The sequence below is a fragment of the Equus caballus genome, chromosome 18 (assembly GCF_041296265.1).
Source record: "Equus caballus isolate H_3958 breed thoroughbred chromosome 18, TB-T2T, whole genome shotgun sequence".
Classification (NCBI taxonomy): Eukaryota; Metazoa; Chordata; class Mammalia; order Perissodactyla; family Equidae; genus Equus; species Equus caballus.
In genome coordinates, this window is record NC_091701.1 from 17,110,858 (window position 1) to 17,127,143 (window position 16,286).

The 16,286-nt window shown below is 34.7% G+C and overlaps 1 protein-coding gene across 1 annotated transcript in view; it reads right to left on the reverse strand.

Moving 5' to 3' along the window:
- ACTR3 (actin related protein 3) overlaps positions 1-16,286 on the reverse strand; it is a 55,931-nt gene that overhangs the window by 22,422 nt on the left and 17,223 nt on the right. Inside the window, exons 2-4 of the mRNA XM_023622805.2 lie at positions 10,639-10,694; positions 6,911-7,035; positions 501-611 (exon numbers count right to left, since the gene is read on the reverse strand). Coding sequence (XP_023478573.1) covers positions 501-611; positions 6,911-7,035; positions 10,639-10,694 — 292 coding nt within the window. The remainder of the gene's footprint in view (positions 1-500; positions 612-6,910; positions 7,036-10,638; positions 10,695-16,286) is intronic.

A 16,286-nucleotide genomic window follows, 5' to 3' on the forward strand; every position in this document is an offset into this window, starting at 1 on the left:
AGAATACAAATCAAGGGTTGGGAGAGGAGAAGAAGGAGAGTGCTATATGTTTGTTTTACATCTCAAAGCATTTAATTTATTTAAGTTATGAATATGCATTGCTTTGCTAAAAGAAAAAAGTTTAAAAATTATATTACATTGTATTTTTGTTACCAAGCATTATAATGAAATATGAATAAGACTAGCTATTAAAAAAAAGTAAAGTGCCACATTTCCAACTCTCTTCTTAACCTTACTTACTGTTCCTGTCATAAAGATTACATATCAATTATGAAAAGAACTTCTTAAGTGCCTAAACTTTGGTGCTTGAACATATGACTACTCTATTGGAACCCAGTACTATATGGTCTTAAAGATGATGCAGCTTTCTAACAAAGTCTTTTAGACACACGACAATTTAAAAAACAATAAAGTATGCCTTAGTGAGTAAAGATGTGATGAAAACTTTCTCATTAAGTTTCTTCAAACATTTCCTCAGTGAAATTATAATTTATACTTACCAAAAGAAAATAATGGTCTTCAGGTTCTGCCCTTAAATATTTAAAAATCACTTGCTCCATAAATCTTTCCATCAAGTCCCAATCTTCAACTATACCATGGCGAATTGGCCACTATTAAAAGAAAAAACAAAACGCAAATTAAATCTTATTAATATCAAAAATAAATAAAACTACTAAAAAGAAAAACCCAAGGAGATCATCAGTGGATAGTAGATGAGGAAAGCATTTCTTAGGTATGATAGTAATACTGTAGATCATTCTTAGCAGCTAAATACTCATCTATGTAGAGATAAATAAAATTATTTCTACAATATATTTTCAGATGGTTCAATTAAAAAACATAATGCAAATATGCCAAAATGTTAAAAACTGTTAAATCTAGATGGCAGGTCACTGTACCAGTCTATCTGGATTTCTGAAAATTTTCTAATAATGAGAAAACTTAACCCATTAAAAGTAAGCCTATGAAAATTATAGTGTATTACAATTTCCTTGATTTTTAATTTATTAGCTCTTTCACAAATATTTGTGTTCCTAATGCATAAAACACAATTGGTAGGTATATAACGAGAATAATCATAAATGAAGTATGTAAAATTTTGTAAGAAAAGTTGTATATATTTGGAAACATGCTTCCAAAACTGAGCCCCAGGGTAATGCAGCAAATTCGCAAAGATACCGCAAAGTATTTTAAATTTTCCAGGGAAATACAGTGATACTCGAAATCAGTTCGAAACTGCACACCTCCTAGTTTAAGATAGTTCAGTTTCAATGTTAGATCATACTATCTTATTCTTTCAATAACATCACTGTTTGAGAAGCTGGGTTGCCAGCAGTTGCTAAGATAAAAGCTAAGTACCTCCCCCCAAAAACCCATGTGAAATAAGAAATGAGAGTGGTGGTGTGTAACCTGATTCCAAGTGTGAGAAACTGTGAAGTGCCTAAGAGGCACGTGCATCCTAATAGTAACTGTGATTATTTAACAATTAAACAACAATATTCTCCTTTCAAGCAAGTGTCTTATTTTTTTCAGATGGCTACTAAGTTGCTTACACCCAGTTACTTAATAAACAGAACTGTCAGATATCTCTTTTCTTCTAGGTGGCACTGTAAAAAATCTTACTGTGGGGCTGGCCCAGTGATGTAGTGGTTAAGTTCATGCGTTTCGTTTCAGTGGCCCAGGGTTCACAGGTTCGGATCACAGGCATGGACCTACACACCACTCATCAGGCCATGCTGAGGCAGTGTCCCACACATAAAATAGAGGAAGACTGGCATGCATGTCAGCTCAAGGACAATCTTCCTCAGGCAAAAAGAGGAAGATTGGCAACAGGTGCTAGCTAAGGGCCAACCTTCCTTACCAAAAAAAAATCTTACTGAGACACTAAAGGCAGTGAAAAAGTCAGTGAATCTCTGCAATCAAATATAGTTCCACAACACATACGACTAACAAAAGATTAGTATTCTGAATATAGGAAGAATTCCTTAAACAAGCAACTTAAAAATTTAGGCAAAAAACCTAAAACGTATAACAGAAAACAAACATAGTTCCACGCACAGAGTACACAGTCAATCCCTGAGGCTGAACGGATTAATGAATGAGTAAACATCCTACAGTCATTTACTCAATCATTAAACATCCTATCTATTAATCCCCCAAATCTACATTTCATCCCAGCCTTCTAGAAATCTTTTAAGGCATTATGCTTATAAATTGATTTCTACTCCTCAGTTCACTTTAGGCAAGGAAAAAATGTACTTTACTACATCATTCATTTTATAACATTACTACGAGTTTGCATATTTCAACATGCTAAGTGTCATTTATTCCTTTATTCATAAATTATTATTGTGCACTACTGTGAACTACTGGCACAAATGCTAAGGACATGAACATCCTGCCCACAAGAAGCTCAGTCTAGTGAAAGACTATTACATTATAGAAATATTACATTATAACTTTTTTAAGAAATAAAGCATGTAGGACAAGATGACCAGCTTGGCTTCTGAGGGAAAACAGGAAGACTCCTATTCCTATCTGACTGAGGAGGTCATATCTAACCTGAGTCTTAAAGGAGCAACCTTGTCAATTTTGTTTTCTTGGCAGGAGGAAGGAAGAATATGTAGAGAATAGAAAAAGATATATACAAAGACAAAAATTGCACAATACACAAACACTGCATTTACCAATAAGAAATATGTGTGTCAAAACGGTTAGGGGAAAGGGTGTAGAGAGATGGATCAGTTCTAGGTGAAGGGGACCAGCTGCTCAAAAACTATGTTTGCCTTGTATCTGGGTTTTATTCTATAAGAAAAAGGGCAATTGTAAAATTTTGAATGGGGAATGACGAGAACAGCTTTGATTTTTAGGAAGATTATTATAGCAGTTTTGGGAAAGCTGAAATGAATCTCAATTTGAGACTAAATAAGAAGTTTGGTTTGAAAAGGAGAGGAAAATAAAACAAGAGCTAAAAGGCTGAGGAAAGAGGGTAGGAATAAGGACTGAAACAAATTTTGTTGCTTAGGTTTGTCTGTAACATTTGGAAGACTTGAAAATGTGTTTAACAGAACAGAATCAGCACAGCGGAACACTGGGCTCTCAGCTCAGTGACTGCACCACCTTCAAAGATTTCTTTTCCATTCTGACCAGTTTACATCACTATCATCTCTAAATCCCTGAAATGCAAGTACATCCCTCTCTGATCACAACCTCCTATCCTTCTTGCATACTCTAGCATCTCACTATATCTCTTTTGATCACAATTAGACTTGCAGTCCACTAGCTGTTATAATTATTTCCTAGCCATCAAATCTCTCCCTCCCGCCCCCCTCCCCGGCAGTACAGACATAGACATACACACACACACACACACACACACACACACACACACACACACGGTTTAGATTTTATGCCCCATCACTTTGACTATTCCTAGTTCCCTGTGGCATTCCACCTAACAAAATCCAACACAGCATGATCCTACCCTAAACTTACCTATACCCAGAATGCTGATTATACTGAAGAAACATATATAACTGGGTTGATAAAACTAAGAATTCATAATTGCTGTTCTCAAATGGACCTAACTTTGTCTAGTATGCCTTTATTTCCCTAATGTTTTCATCTTTACTCTCCAAAACGATGATTTTAAATGTTCTCCCTATCACACAGATTTCACCTTCTCCCCTATTCCCTGGGCAGCAGAGATGATGTCACCACATATTTCACAGAGAAAGTAAAAGCCAACAGTCAGGAATCCAACTCCCCTTCACCAAATCCATAAAACTGATTCTATACTCATCCTTTTTTCTCTTTCACTTTTTTATAATGTAAGAGATCCTCCATGTATCGATTAGATCACCTGTGCTCTGGATCCCATTCCTCTAGCTTTCTCAAAGACCTGGATTATACTCCTTCTTTCCTGTTATTTTAATCTCTCTTTCTAATGGCTCTTTCATAGCATTTAAATATCTCTTTCATCTTAACTCCATTACTTGTCTTTTCATCTACCTCTTCCTCCCAATGACAGCCAAACCTGGCTGAATATTATTGTCATTTTTTCCTGGCCTACCATTCACCATTCATCCTACTTTAATCCAGCCTAACTACTCTTCTAAAACTATTTCTATTAATGTTACAAATGATATCCTTGTAGCTAAAGAGAGCAAATAATGTATAGGCTCTAGCTTACCTGTTATTTATCACTCCTTCCTATTTACCCCTCTTTCTCTAACTATGCCCACTCAGTCTCCTTTACAGGCTTTTCCTCTTCTATCCAAACCTAAATGGTGCATTGATCAGGCTCTGTCCTAGGCCTCTTCCCCACTATTCACTCCCCTAGGTAATCTCATCCGTTCTAGAAGTAACTGATACCTTCCAAATACTTGTCTCCAGTTCTGTCTTGTTTCTGAGCTCCAAGAGCCAAATATTTGTCTAACAATATATCAAATGCCTCACAGGTACCTCAAACACGTGTTCAAAACTAAAATTACTCTCTCCTCCTTACACCAACCACCCCAGTCAAATGTTTCTCCTTAAATGTTCTCAATCTCAAGAGATAAGGGGCAAGGAGACTATCCAGGAGCTGGGAATTATCCTCAATAACTATGTCCAGTTCGTCACCAATATCTTGTTAATCCTTCTGTTACTCCTTAAATATCTACTTTTGATTCTTGGCAAAAAAAAAAATCTTCCATACCTCAATCTGACTTCTAGATTTAACTACCATTTACAAAAAAGTAAATATAGAAAGTAGACAATCACGTTAGATGGCACAAGAAGGATGCAATTATCAGAATCCAGAATATGGCATATTTAACAAGACAAACAACCAAACTTTTTTTATAAATAAAGGTAAGGGGAAAAAACCACACACACACACATACACAGAAAAGAATCTATACAGAGTCTTAAGAGACTTATCAACCAAATTCATTGAGCAGACTTTATTTGAACGTTGATTCAAACAGATTAACCAATAGAGGAAATAATCAGGGAAATGTGAGCAATCACTAGATTTTAGATAATATTTCAAGAAGTTGAGTACTGTATTTAGGTGTGATATTTATATTTTGAAAAGTCTTTATTTTTTAAGAGATAAGTACTGGTAGGTAAAATAATACCTGGGATTTACTTTAAAATAATCCAGTGAACAGGGAGGGAGTACAGATAAAACAAGGTTGGTCATACGCTGACAACTGCCGAACCTCTATGATGGGCACGTGGGGGCTCATTACATTCCTTTCTCTCCTTTTGTATATGAAGTTTTCCATGATAAAAGTTAAATGTTTGCGTGTGTTTGTGTGTGTGAGAGAGATACACAAATGATTCCCATTTCTATCGGCACTGCCATCACAGTTGTCCAAGTCACTAATATTCCTTGCCTTAGCTTTTACAACAGTCTAGACTTCCAAGAATCATTCTATGCCCACAAATAATAAAAACAATCAATATATACTGAGAATTCATTATGTTCAAAGCACCATAATAATTGCTTTATATGCATTATCTCATTAAACTCCCCCATAATCCTGAAGTATTAATAATACCTCCATTTTTACAGATGAAGAAACTGAAACTCAGAAAGGTTAAGTCACTGAATGATATCACAAAGCTAGAAAGTGGCATAGCCAGAATTCTAGCCCAAGCAGACAGACTTCAATATTTGTGCTTTTAATCACTAATATTATTCCTTTAGTTAAACCCATTAATGTTACCTATAGGACAGAGTTCAAATTCTTTAACATGGCCTAACAACACTTTCAACCATCTTGTCCTGGTCTATCTGTCCACCCTCCTCACTTCTTTCCACCTCATTCTCTATGCTTCAGGCAAATAGGTCATTCAGTTCCAGGCTGCCTCATACCTTAAAGTCTTCCTGAATATTGGAGCCTTTGCTAAAACAAACTTGCCTACACAATTCACCCAGCTAACTCATATTTTATTCTTCAAGTTTCAGCTTGAAAGATTTACTCCTCAAAGACTTTCCTGAATTCACAAACTAGGTTAGCTACTCCTAATATATATTCCCAGAGCATCCTGTACTTTCCTTTTTCTAACTCCCATAACACTTGTAATTATTTCTTCAATGTCTCCCTTTCCACCACATTATAATAACCTTGAAGTCAAGAAAGTCATTTTTCTTATTTACCATTGTATTCTCAGCACTCAAGCTTTTTACACACGGTAGTTGTTCATTAATGAATAAATTATGAAAAGGAAAGAAAAGAGGTACAAAAGAGGAAATCTGCAATTTAGGCAAAGTCAATGTCTAAAATTAAGATTAAAAAGGTCACAACACTGTTTACCTTTTGGTTTGGGTAGAAGTAGTAACTGTGGGAGTAGGCACAGGAAATCATCTGGGTTACTAGATTTGCTCTATATCCTGAACTTTTATGATTATAGTCACAAAAATTTTTAAACTGTATAATTAAGACTTACCTATTTTGCCATATATAAATATACCTCAGCTAAAAGGGAGAGGGAGGAAGAAGGGTACAGAATGAGAAAGGAAAAAGAGAAAAATGGGAAAAGAGAGCAGCAATTCCAGATGACATAAGCTTCAAAAAAGAGAGAAATGGTATTGGTCTGAATAAAGATGAGAGGGAGATGTCTCAAAGGGGGTCAATGTGGAGGTAAGAGAAAGCCAACCACTTTGACCGTTCTCAGGTCTAGCAGGTACGGAAAAGCAAATACTGTTCATTTTATTGGGCTAAAATTTTACTCTTGGGCAAAAAAAAAAACAGCGTTACAGCAAGATTAGGAGGGACCACAGGGAAGAAAGAATTTCTACTGTGAGGAGATTGAAGGTATTAGGCCTGTAATTGAGTGAAATACTAGATGGCACAGTCATTGAACAAACTAACTTTTTGAAAGAAAATGTTATCTATAACAAATCATAAAAATATACCTTTGTTGCATATGTAGGTTTTTCTATTGCTTCATCACCAATGAAGAAGTCTAGGTCATCAACACCTTTCATCACCCTCCTTTGAGCTTGATCACCCACTTTTGCTGACTCCTTAATAGCAATACCTTTAAAATAAAAGTTATTTATACATGTCAAAAAATTTTTTTCAAGTGAGACAAATTTTAAACTTATACTTCTTCCATTATAAAGTGTTATTAACAAACCATGATCTAGTATATTTAAATTATCAAACTAAAGCACAAAAGTCATTAAAACCAATGACAAAATTCATTTAACACAATGAAAGCTCAACTTCCACCCAGAGACAAGTCTTCAAATGCAAAAAGCCAAAAAAAGAAGTACTACTATGGGAATGTTTCAGTTATATTTTTAAAAACTATGTAAGATCTATTTTGATTTGAGTAAAATTTTTTTTTCCTTGCATGCTTCTTGTTGAGGAAGATTGGCCCTGAGCTAACATCTGTTGCCAATCTTCATTTTTTTTTCCTCCCCAAAGCCCTAATAATACATAGTTGTATATCCTAGTTGTAGGTCATTCTAGTTTTTCTATGTAGGATGCTGCCACAGAATGGCTTGATGAGCGGTGCTAGGTTCACCCCCAGGATCCGAACCAGCAAACCCCAGGCTGCCAAAGTGGCGTGTACAAATTTAACCACTACACCACTGGGCTGGCACCCTAATATAAGTAAAATTTTAATCCCACCAAGTCAACATATGTTTGATGGACAATCAGAAAGAAAAAATTTAAAAACACTAACAAACAAAAATAGGAAAATTTCAAGGGGAATTTTTTTAAAAAAGCTTTCTCCATATTTTTACCCTATTTGCACTAACTATTATGGGCTAGTAATTTAAGTATAACAATGGCATAGGGATCTGTTAAACCTTGATCACATTCACAAAAGGCAATTTCAAACTATTTAGGTAAAATCCACAACAATACCCTTACATAATTCCAAAAATGCAGCATATAGTTCTAGATCTAAAACTTATTATATATTTCTTAATTAAATTGTAAGTTTCTGAATCCTTCCAATTATTCAGTCCTTCATTCAAAATAATGATCTAAATGCTCTTAAGTTGATCTGGCATTTCAACTGTTACACTTTCATTTAATGACAATTATATCTTTAATAAGGCAGGTAGAAAATACTAAAAGAGATTCCAATCCAGTCTACTCCTTCTATATGTTAGACAGCTGCTCTAGCAATTTATTTATAATGTACATAGACATCCAGATGGCTCATAAATTTCCTAGAAAACAAAGATATATGAAAATAACTTTGAACCATATCTACAGGCTTTCCAGGTCAAATATCCATGCTAATTAGTGGCAATGACTGTATCTGCTGATTATAAACACTGCACTTGCAGCACTAAAACAGGCTGAGTGAAAAAAACTCCAAAATCAAAACTCTTCTTTAGTAGGCAAATGAATTTTTAACATGATCCAACTTCTCATAAGACTGACAACAGAAACTAAAACTGCATATTTTGGCAAAGAGATGAAATAGAGAAGGGGTACAATGGTGATGAGATCTTAAGGTTCAAAAGATCAAGATTACATGGGTCTCCAACAAAAACACAGCTACTTAAGAAGATAAGCAAAATCAAATTTTGCAAAACTGAGAGTTAACGCATCAGTAACCTCCTAAAATAAACATTTTATCACAGCATTATGCCTTATAAATGATTACAAATTAAGAGATTACAAAATCAGCCTTTTATGGCTTGGATTGTGCCCCTCCAAAAGATACACTGAAGTCTTAACCCTTAGTACCTCAGAATACGACCCTATTTGGAAATAGGGTCTTCCAAGTTAAAATGAGGTTATTGGTGTGGGTCCTAACCCAGTAAAACTCGTGTACTATAAAAAGCAGAAATATGGACATAGACAGCCATGCACAGAAGGAAGACAATGTGAAAACACATAGGCAGAAGACAGCCACGTGACTGGAGTGATGCATATAAAAGCCAAGGAGAGCCAAGGATTGTCAGCAAACACCGGAAGCTGGAAGACACAAGGAAGGTTTCTCCCCTAGAGCTGTCAGCAAAATCATGGCCCTGCCGACACCTTGATTTTGGACCTAGCCTCCATCAGAACTGTAAGTTTCTGTTCTTTTAAGGCATCCAGTTTTTGGTACTTTGTTTCAGCAACCTTAGGAAACTAATACAAGCATACACAATCATCTAACACTAAACTCAAATACAACTGAAGTCAAGTACCAGTCCACAAAAGTACTTCTATGTTAGCAACAGAGCCAATACTTGTCATCAAATACTTAAACTTAACAAACTATCAATATACTAATACATAAGGGTGGGGAAAAAGTAAAGAAAAGCAAACCTGTCCTTTAGCATAGACAACAAACATGCATGAATAAAACTTAAAGAAAAAGACAATACTACCACCAAACTAAGACTACTATACTCACATGAATGAGCTATTTCATCAGTGTCACCTAAAACCCATTTTAGGTATTAAAGAATCAGATTTATGTGGTAGCCTATGTTCTTATATAATCAATTCCTTAAAAAGTATACCAAAAATATATCAGAAGTGCAAAAATCAAAAAATGGAAAAAATATATAAAAGCTTCCCTTTTAAGTACAATTTTGACAATGTTATTTCTCATATCTCACACATTTAATTTTGTTCTTGCTTACAAATGACAAAACAAGTGACCTGTTCATGTCCAATGAGTGCCCAACTGAGACTAAAGATCTACAGTTTTTGGCGAGCCTAATAATTTCTACCTTGTTCTCAACTTCACTAATTTTGAGTCCTAAGCTGCTTTCACTACTCTCTGCGTGTTTATTTTTCCATTTCCTTATATTCATAAATCAATAAGAAGATAATACACAAAAATATTCAAACAATAGCGTAACTACTGCTGTGCAAAACTAATGACACTCCCAAAAATTAAACCGTCTAGGAGTTAGACCACCAAGCAACAGCTCAAAAGGCTTGTCATCTGATATGCTAAAGTCTTATCTTGGAATTAATACAAGTAGGTCAGAGGTGTTACTGTATAACGTACAAATGGTGAACTGTTTGAAAGTCAAAAGTACAAAAGTATGTCCATTAAGGACCAGATACATAACCCATGCTAACAAACAAGAAAACTAACAAACCAAGAGTGAGAGTATTTTTTAAAAACTCATGAAAAACAAACTACTGAAAGTTGATGGTCAGCAAAAGCGAAGTTAACAAAAATAGAACAAAAACACTGTAAGCATGGTTATAAGATCTTAGAAAACAGCTGAAGTCAACATCTCCTAAGATGAGATGCTGTCCTTATTTTGAAACATGGGCTCTCATCAGGGATGTCAACAAGGACAGGCCCTGTCAACAATAATCACATCCACAAACCAAAAGATAGTATTCATAGGTGTGTGATGGGGGTGCACTACTTAATAGTTACACCCACAGATCGTTAACAGCAATATCCTCAAAGCAGAAAATTGTTTAATTATCAGCTCATTCATTTTTGTCCTTAAAAAGAGATATCTGGTAGATTTGGTAAATGAAGAACTAAACAGAAAGCTGAAATGAACATTCAGAGGCGTGAAAATGACGCCACACTAGGCAAACTGTTTTTCAAGGACTAAATCTTACAGAGTGTGAGAAATGACTCTCTTTTACTTTAATTATTAAGCAAAAGATCCTTAAATCAGCTTATTTGTGGCTTAAAAGAAATACTTACAGGAAGGGATGATAAACTGTGGTTCTGTATTTCCAGCATATCCTAGTTTTGTATACCTGCAATACAAAAAGAATTATATAAGGATTTTACTAATATCTTAAAATTATAAATTTAATTCTTAGCTTTCCATTTGTTATGAAGTGAGAGTCCATTGTGGGTAAATAATATACAAAATTCTGTAGCTTCAATTCATTTAAACATCTCTACTTTCAAAGTTATATCAAAATTATAAATACCCACAGCTTTTAACAAGAAATTCCACCTGTAGAAAGTGATCCTACAAGGATATCCATACATGTATGAAATAACATATAATGAGGCCATTTGCTACAGTCTTGCTTATAAGAGCAAAAGGCTGGAAATAACCTAAATAACCATCTAATGAGAAACTAGTCAAATATGTAAATTTATACTATGGAATATTATGCAGTTATTAAGAGAGACTGAAGAAGCTCTTTATGTACTGATACGAGACAATCCTCAAAATGTATTGTTAACTGAACAAAGCAAGGGGTAAAAACATATAAAATATATTTGATTATATAGGTTAACAGAATATCTCTGGAAGAGTATAAAGAAATCAGTAATTTTGATTGTCTCCAGGGAAGGGAACTGGGTGGGTGATGGGCAGGGGTAAGAAGGAGTTTTTTTTTAATTGCATATCATTTCATACCATTTTAATGCATTACTATTCAAAAATAACTATAATTTTTTAAATGTTTTGCCACAGTGGATTCAGCCTATACCGTCACAATAACAAAGTAACAACAATGATGATAAGAAACTGTAAAAGCTGAGCTTTGATAAGCAGCATATTGGGGGCTATATAGCTGGATACCTTTTGGCTATGTGGGAAAACCTACATTATTATTAACTATGAGCAGGCTTTAAAGAGAAAGTAACAATATTTTACATTATTCCATATTCAAACCCACTAAATAGCAGGCAGGTAAAATGCTGTCACCTTCTTGGATTCTAACAATATCAGCAGAAATTTTTTTTTAATATAAAAGGGTTTAAATCTCTCTTTGCGGGATATTTTAGCCCCCAAACCAAGTTCAAGAACTGAGAGTGCCAAATAGACTAAATCATTAAAAATAAGGGGAAAACATAAATGGTTCAAAATGTGATAATGCTCTTCTGACTAAATCCCCCTTCAAAGATTCTCCAAAGTCCATGTTTAAAAAATAAATAAACAAAACTTCTTTGCAAGGCATACAAAAGAGCCCTTTTAGTATTCGGCTCCTGACAACCTCTCCCAGTGACCCGAATACCACACCAGACGCCCCAGCCACAAAAACTGCTGACAGTCTCTGAACAGACCAACTCATTTCGTGCCACGGAGCCACTATTAACACTGTGCCAACTACAAGAGATGCTCTCCTTTCAACGCTGGATGCAACTGCTAAACTCTTACTCATCCTGCAAAATTCAGGTTAAGTATGACTGCCTCTATATGAAAACTCTCATAACCTCCCAGAAAGCTAATTATTTCTGCCCTTGTGAGTACAAGTATTATTTAATAATAATTCCTAAGTCTTGATTCCCTCATCTGTAAAACAAGGAGAAGTAACTCAAGATTGTTCAGAGTATTAAATAAGAGAACACGATAAAGCATTAAGCACAGCACCTGGCACAGAATACACACTCAATACATGTCAATTCTAATTACTCTTTTCATTCATTCTCTCCAAATTTTCCATTCCTCCAATAATCAGCTAAAGGTCATGAAGATACCTGAACTTTGAAACGCTTATAGTAATGATACAAATTATCCCTTTATCCAGGAACCAAAGTCAGTCTGTAGAAGATTTTCAGATTATGGCTTATATCTGAGATACTTTTATCACCTTTCCACTGCCAAATTTTTTTTATTCTTCCAAATCCAAGTCTCTTATTAATGCAAAACTTTTAAGTCTGGTAGAACAGAACTCCTGGAACAGATGGAGGTCAGCATGATTGAATAGCTCACACTCCCCTGGTCTGGGGACAGAAAAATCAGAACTAATTACTCAAATGCACAAAAACCACCATCAACTGATATGAATAATCTATTCCTATTGAATTCATTGAAACTAACTGTAACCTAGTTGAAACAAGAGTGCAGAATCATTTAAAACAGCACCTGAAAAAGGAGAGGCTATAGTGGCACTGAGAGGAAGAAGGCCCAGTATACTTCACTGCATCCCACAGTGGACAAATGGAACTGAATATGTCTTACCAAAACACTTATTTAAAACAAGGCAGTCTAAATCTGTCTGAGTCGCAATACCCTAAAAGTCTACCGTCTGACCAACACTTAGTGTAAGGACTAATACCTAGTTATTCCTTCTCTAGTCCTCCACTTTTATTCTCATTTGTCACCACAGCAGTTCAAGGCATTATACACGACAATACCCTAACAGAATGCCTGGCTTCTAATTCTATGACTCCTACAGGGGAGAACAGAATAATCTCCCTAAAAATTACTGTCTAATTCAAAAACAAGCCTTCAAGTGAGGCTCTGTTGCCTATATGATTAAGTACAAACTTGTTTCCATTTCTATAAAATGATTCGTTGTAAATAGTTCCTAAAGTCCCTTTCAGATAAAAAAAATTATGATTCTGATTCCTTCCGCTGAATATTAAGGTTCTCTATAATAAGCCCCAATTTAACTTTGTAAGTGTCTCCCATTGTTTGCTTCCATAACCCCAGCTCTAAGCACACTGTGCTTGCTACTCACTTTTGCCTACATGACTTGCACACTTCCCCTTCACATATTATCTGTGCTTACACTGCATCCTCTCAAAAAGCTCTCACCATAACTTAAGACTCCTCCATGAAATCTTTCCTGAAATTTTAACTATCAGTCACTCCTTCCTTCAATAAGCTCTTTACCTCAACCACTCCTGAACATGCATACAAGCCTACATTGTTACTTTTGTGTGTGTAAATACTATCTCCCAAATACAATAGTAAGATATTTAAAGTAGAAACTACATTACAGTGGAAACTCTCTTAAGAAACCTTCATTTAATAAGTTCACCAGATTAATCAATACTGCATTCCTGGTCAAAATCAAATTCCCTAAGTTGAGCATATTCAGCAATAAATTACCTTCAAAACAAACACCAGAAGGAGGCTGTAATGAACTTAACACAAAATAGTCAATACATAATCAAAACAATGATGCTCCTCCCCCAAACACAAAAATAACTACATACAGAATATCAACTGTATGAATAAATCATAACATTTAATCATTTCTACTATATTTAAAATACCATAGGAAAATAATTTGCTAAATTTTGGGGGTCAACAGCCAAATATATTACTATGCTCTACCGCCTTGGATTTAAAACTTAAATAATATCCCAAAAGAACAAAACCATGTAAAGTCTAGACATACTGGATATAGACCACTAAATTATAGTATTTGACAATTAATCACAGAGGACAATATTTTCATCAATTTTTAAGAAACACGAGGGGAAATAGTTTACTTAACTTTAAAAGTTGTTTAGCCTTAATTTGGTTCTCAGCTTAAAGAAAAATGTTCGCGGTATAGAACACAATCTAAAAATGTTATATCCTAAAATCTGGAAAAGACTTTCTAAGTTAGGCTAAATCCTCAAAAAGTCACATTTTCTCTTATAGAGAGAGAGCAAAGTACTAGATGACATTAAGAATCTGACTCTTTCAAATCACTCTTTATGCCATTAGCAAACAAAAAGTTGTTTTTGAAAATACTCAAAAAAATTCACAAGAGTCAAAGTTCAGAAAGTATATAAAAAAATGTTGCAAGAAAAAAAATCAGAATAGGACTGTAGAACTCTGACTTAAAAAAGACATTTTAACACTCATATAAAAAACATTTTAATGCTCATATAAGAGCAGAGAAAAAAGCATTTAAGTAGGAAGAGAAGGAGAGATGAGAGGAAAATCGAGTCTAGGAAGGAGATCTGAAGGAACTGTGGAGCTGAGTCTAAAAGGATGAGCTGGAACAGTAATACATTTCCAACCCTTTACATATCAATGCACACAAAATATGGTAATATTTGAAGAACATATTCAAATAAACTGGAGGGGATTTGGGTATAGCTATAAGAGGTTTGCTTGAAAACTTCACTTAAATTTTCTTTCTATAAGAAAAAGAAACTATAAATTATTAGGAAAGATATTAAATACTAAATTTGTTTAAAACTTCCAAATAAAAACTTCTCAAACATAAACTAGCTGCCATTAATCTAACTTAATTCTATCAGGTTTTACACATAAAATGGCTAATTTGATTAAGACATTTTTACAATGAACTTCTCAAATTCTTTTCTTTCTTTTTTTCTTTTTTTGCTGAGGAAGACTCGCCCTGAGCTAACATCTGTGCCCAATCTTCCTCTATTTTGTATCTGAGCTGCCACCAAGGCATGGCCATTGACAGTGGTGTAGGTCCACACTTGGGAACCAAACCCGGGCTGCTGAAGCAAAGCGTGCTGAACTTAACCACTAGGCCACCTGGGCTGGCCTCCAAATTCTTGATAGTCATCATAGAGAAGAAACTGTACAAGTAGACAGCAGAAGAGTTTCTCTCACTTTCTCTCTGACTAAAAGAAACTCCTTTCTCACAGTTAATTGGCATTTGATAACTTGAACTCTTTAAATTGTAACTTAAGGATGTGATCACTTCATTTAAACTAAAAGCTCGTGGTTTTCACTGACACATGCAAAGTTCAAATTTTTTGTAATAATGAAAATAGATTTCAAATCAACCAAGCTTTTTCATATTAAGAATTTCTCTAAGCACACATACATGTTCCTCTCCTACTTATAACAACGTTCTTTAGAATTAAAACTAATATACTGACCAAAGCGCACAGTGAACCATTTTTATCCTACTTTTCCAAAGTGAATTTTTGTTTTGAATTAATAAATTCTGTCAGTACATTTTAATTTATTTTTCCACAACCCTTGCAATTTCTATTAAGCTCTTTTGGGTGTTCAAAGTCATTTATATAATTAAGCAACTTCAGAATACAATAGTTAATCAGATTATACAACAAACCTGCCAAGAAGCATTCACACACCCTAAAATCTTTCCAAGTTGCCTTCAGCACAAACTCTTCCTTCAGAAAGCTCAGCAGATACTTTGATAACATTTCCTCCCATTAAGCTTTAAACACAAAACTAAATGGCTTAGATTTTTCTTATATTTGCCACTTTGATAACACCATTTAGTGTAGGATCCAGACTTGGAACAAATTTTCACATTTGCAAGATATTTACCCAAATCGATCTAGAGATTCATGTAATTCCTATCAAAATTCCAATAAATGCGTTTTGCAGAAACAGAAAAATCTACCCTAAAATTCATACGGAATCTCAAGGGACCATAAATAGCCAAAACAATCTTGAAAAACAACAAAGTTGGAAGTCTCACACTTCCTAATTTCAAAACTTACGACAAAGCTGCAGTAACTGAAACAGTGTGGCACTGACATGTAGACAGACATATAGACTAGTGGGAGAGAAGAGAGGCCGGAAACAGACTCTCCTATACAAATAAAATCAAAAAATGATTTTTGACAAGGGTGCCATAACCATTCAAAATGGGGAAAGGGTAGGCTTTTCAACAAATGGTGATGGGAAAATTGGATATCCACGTGCAAATGAA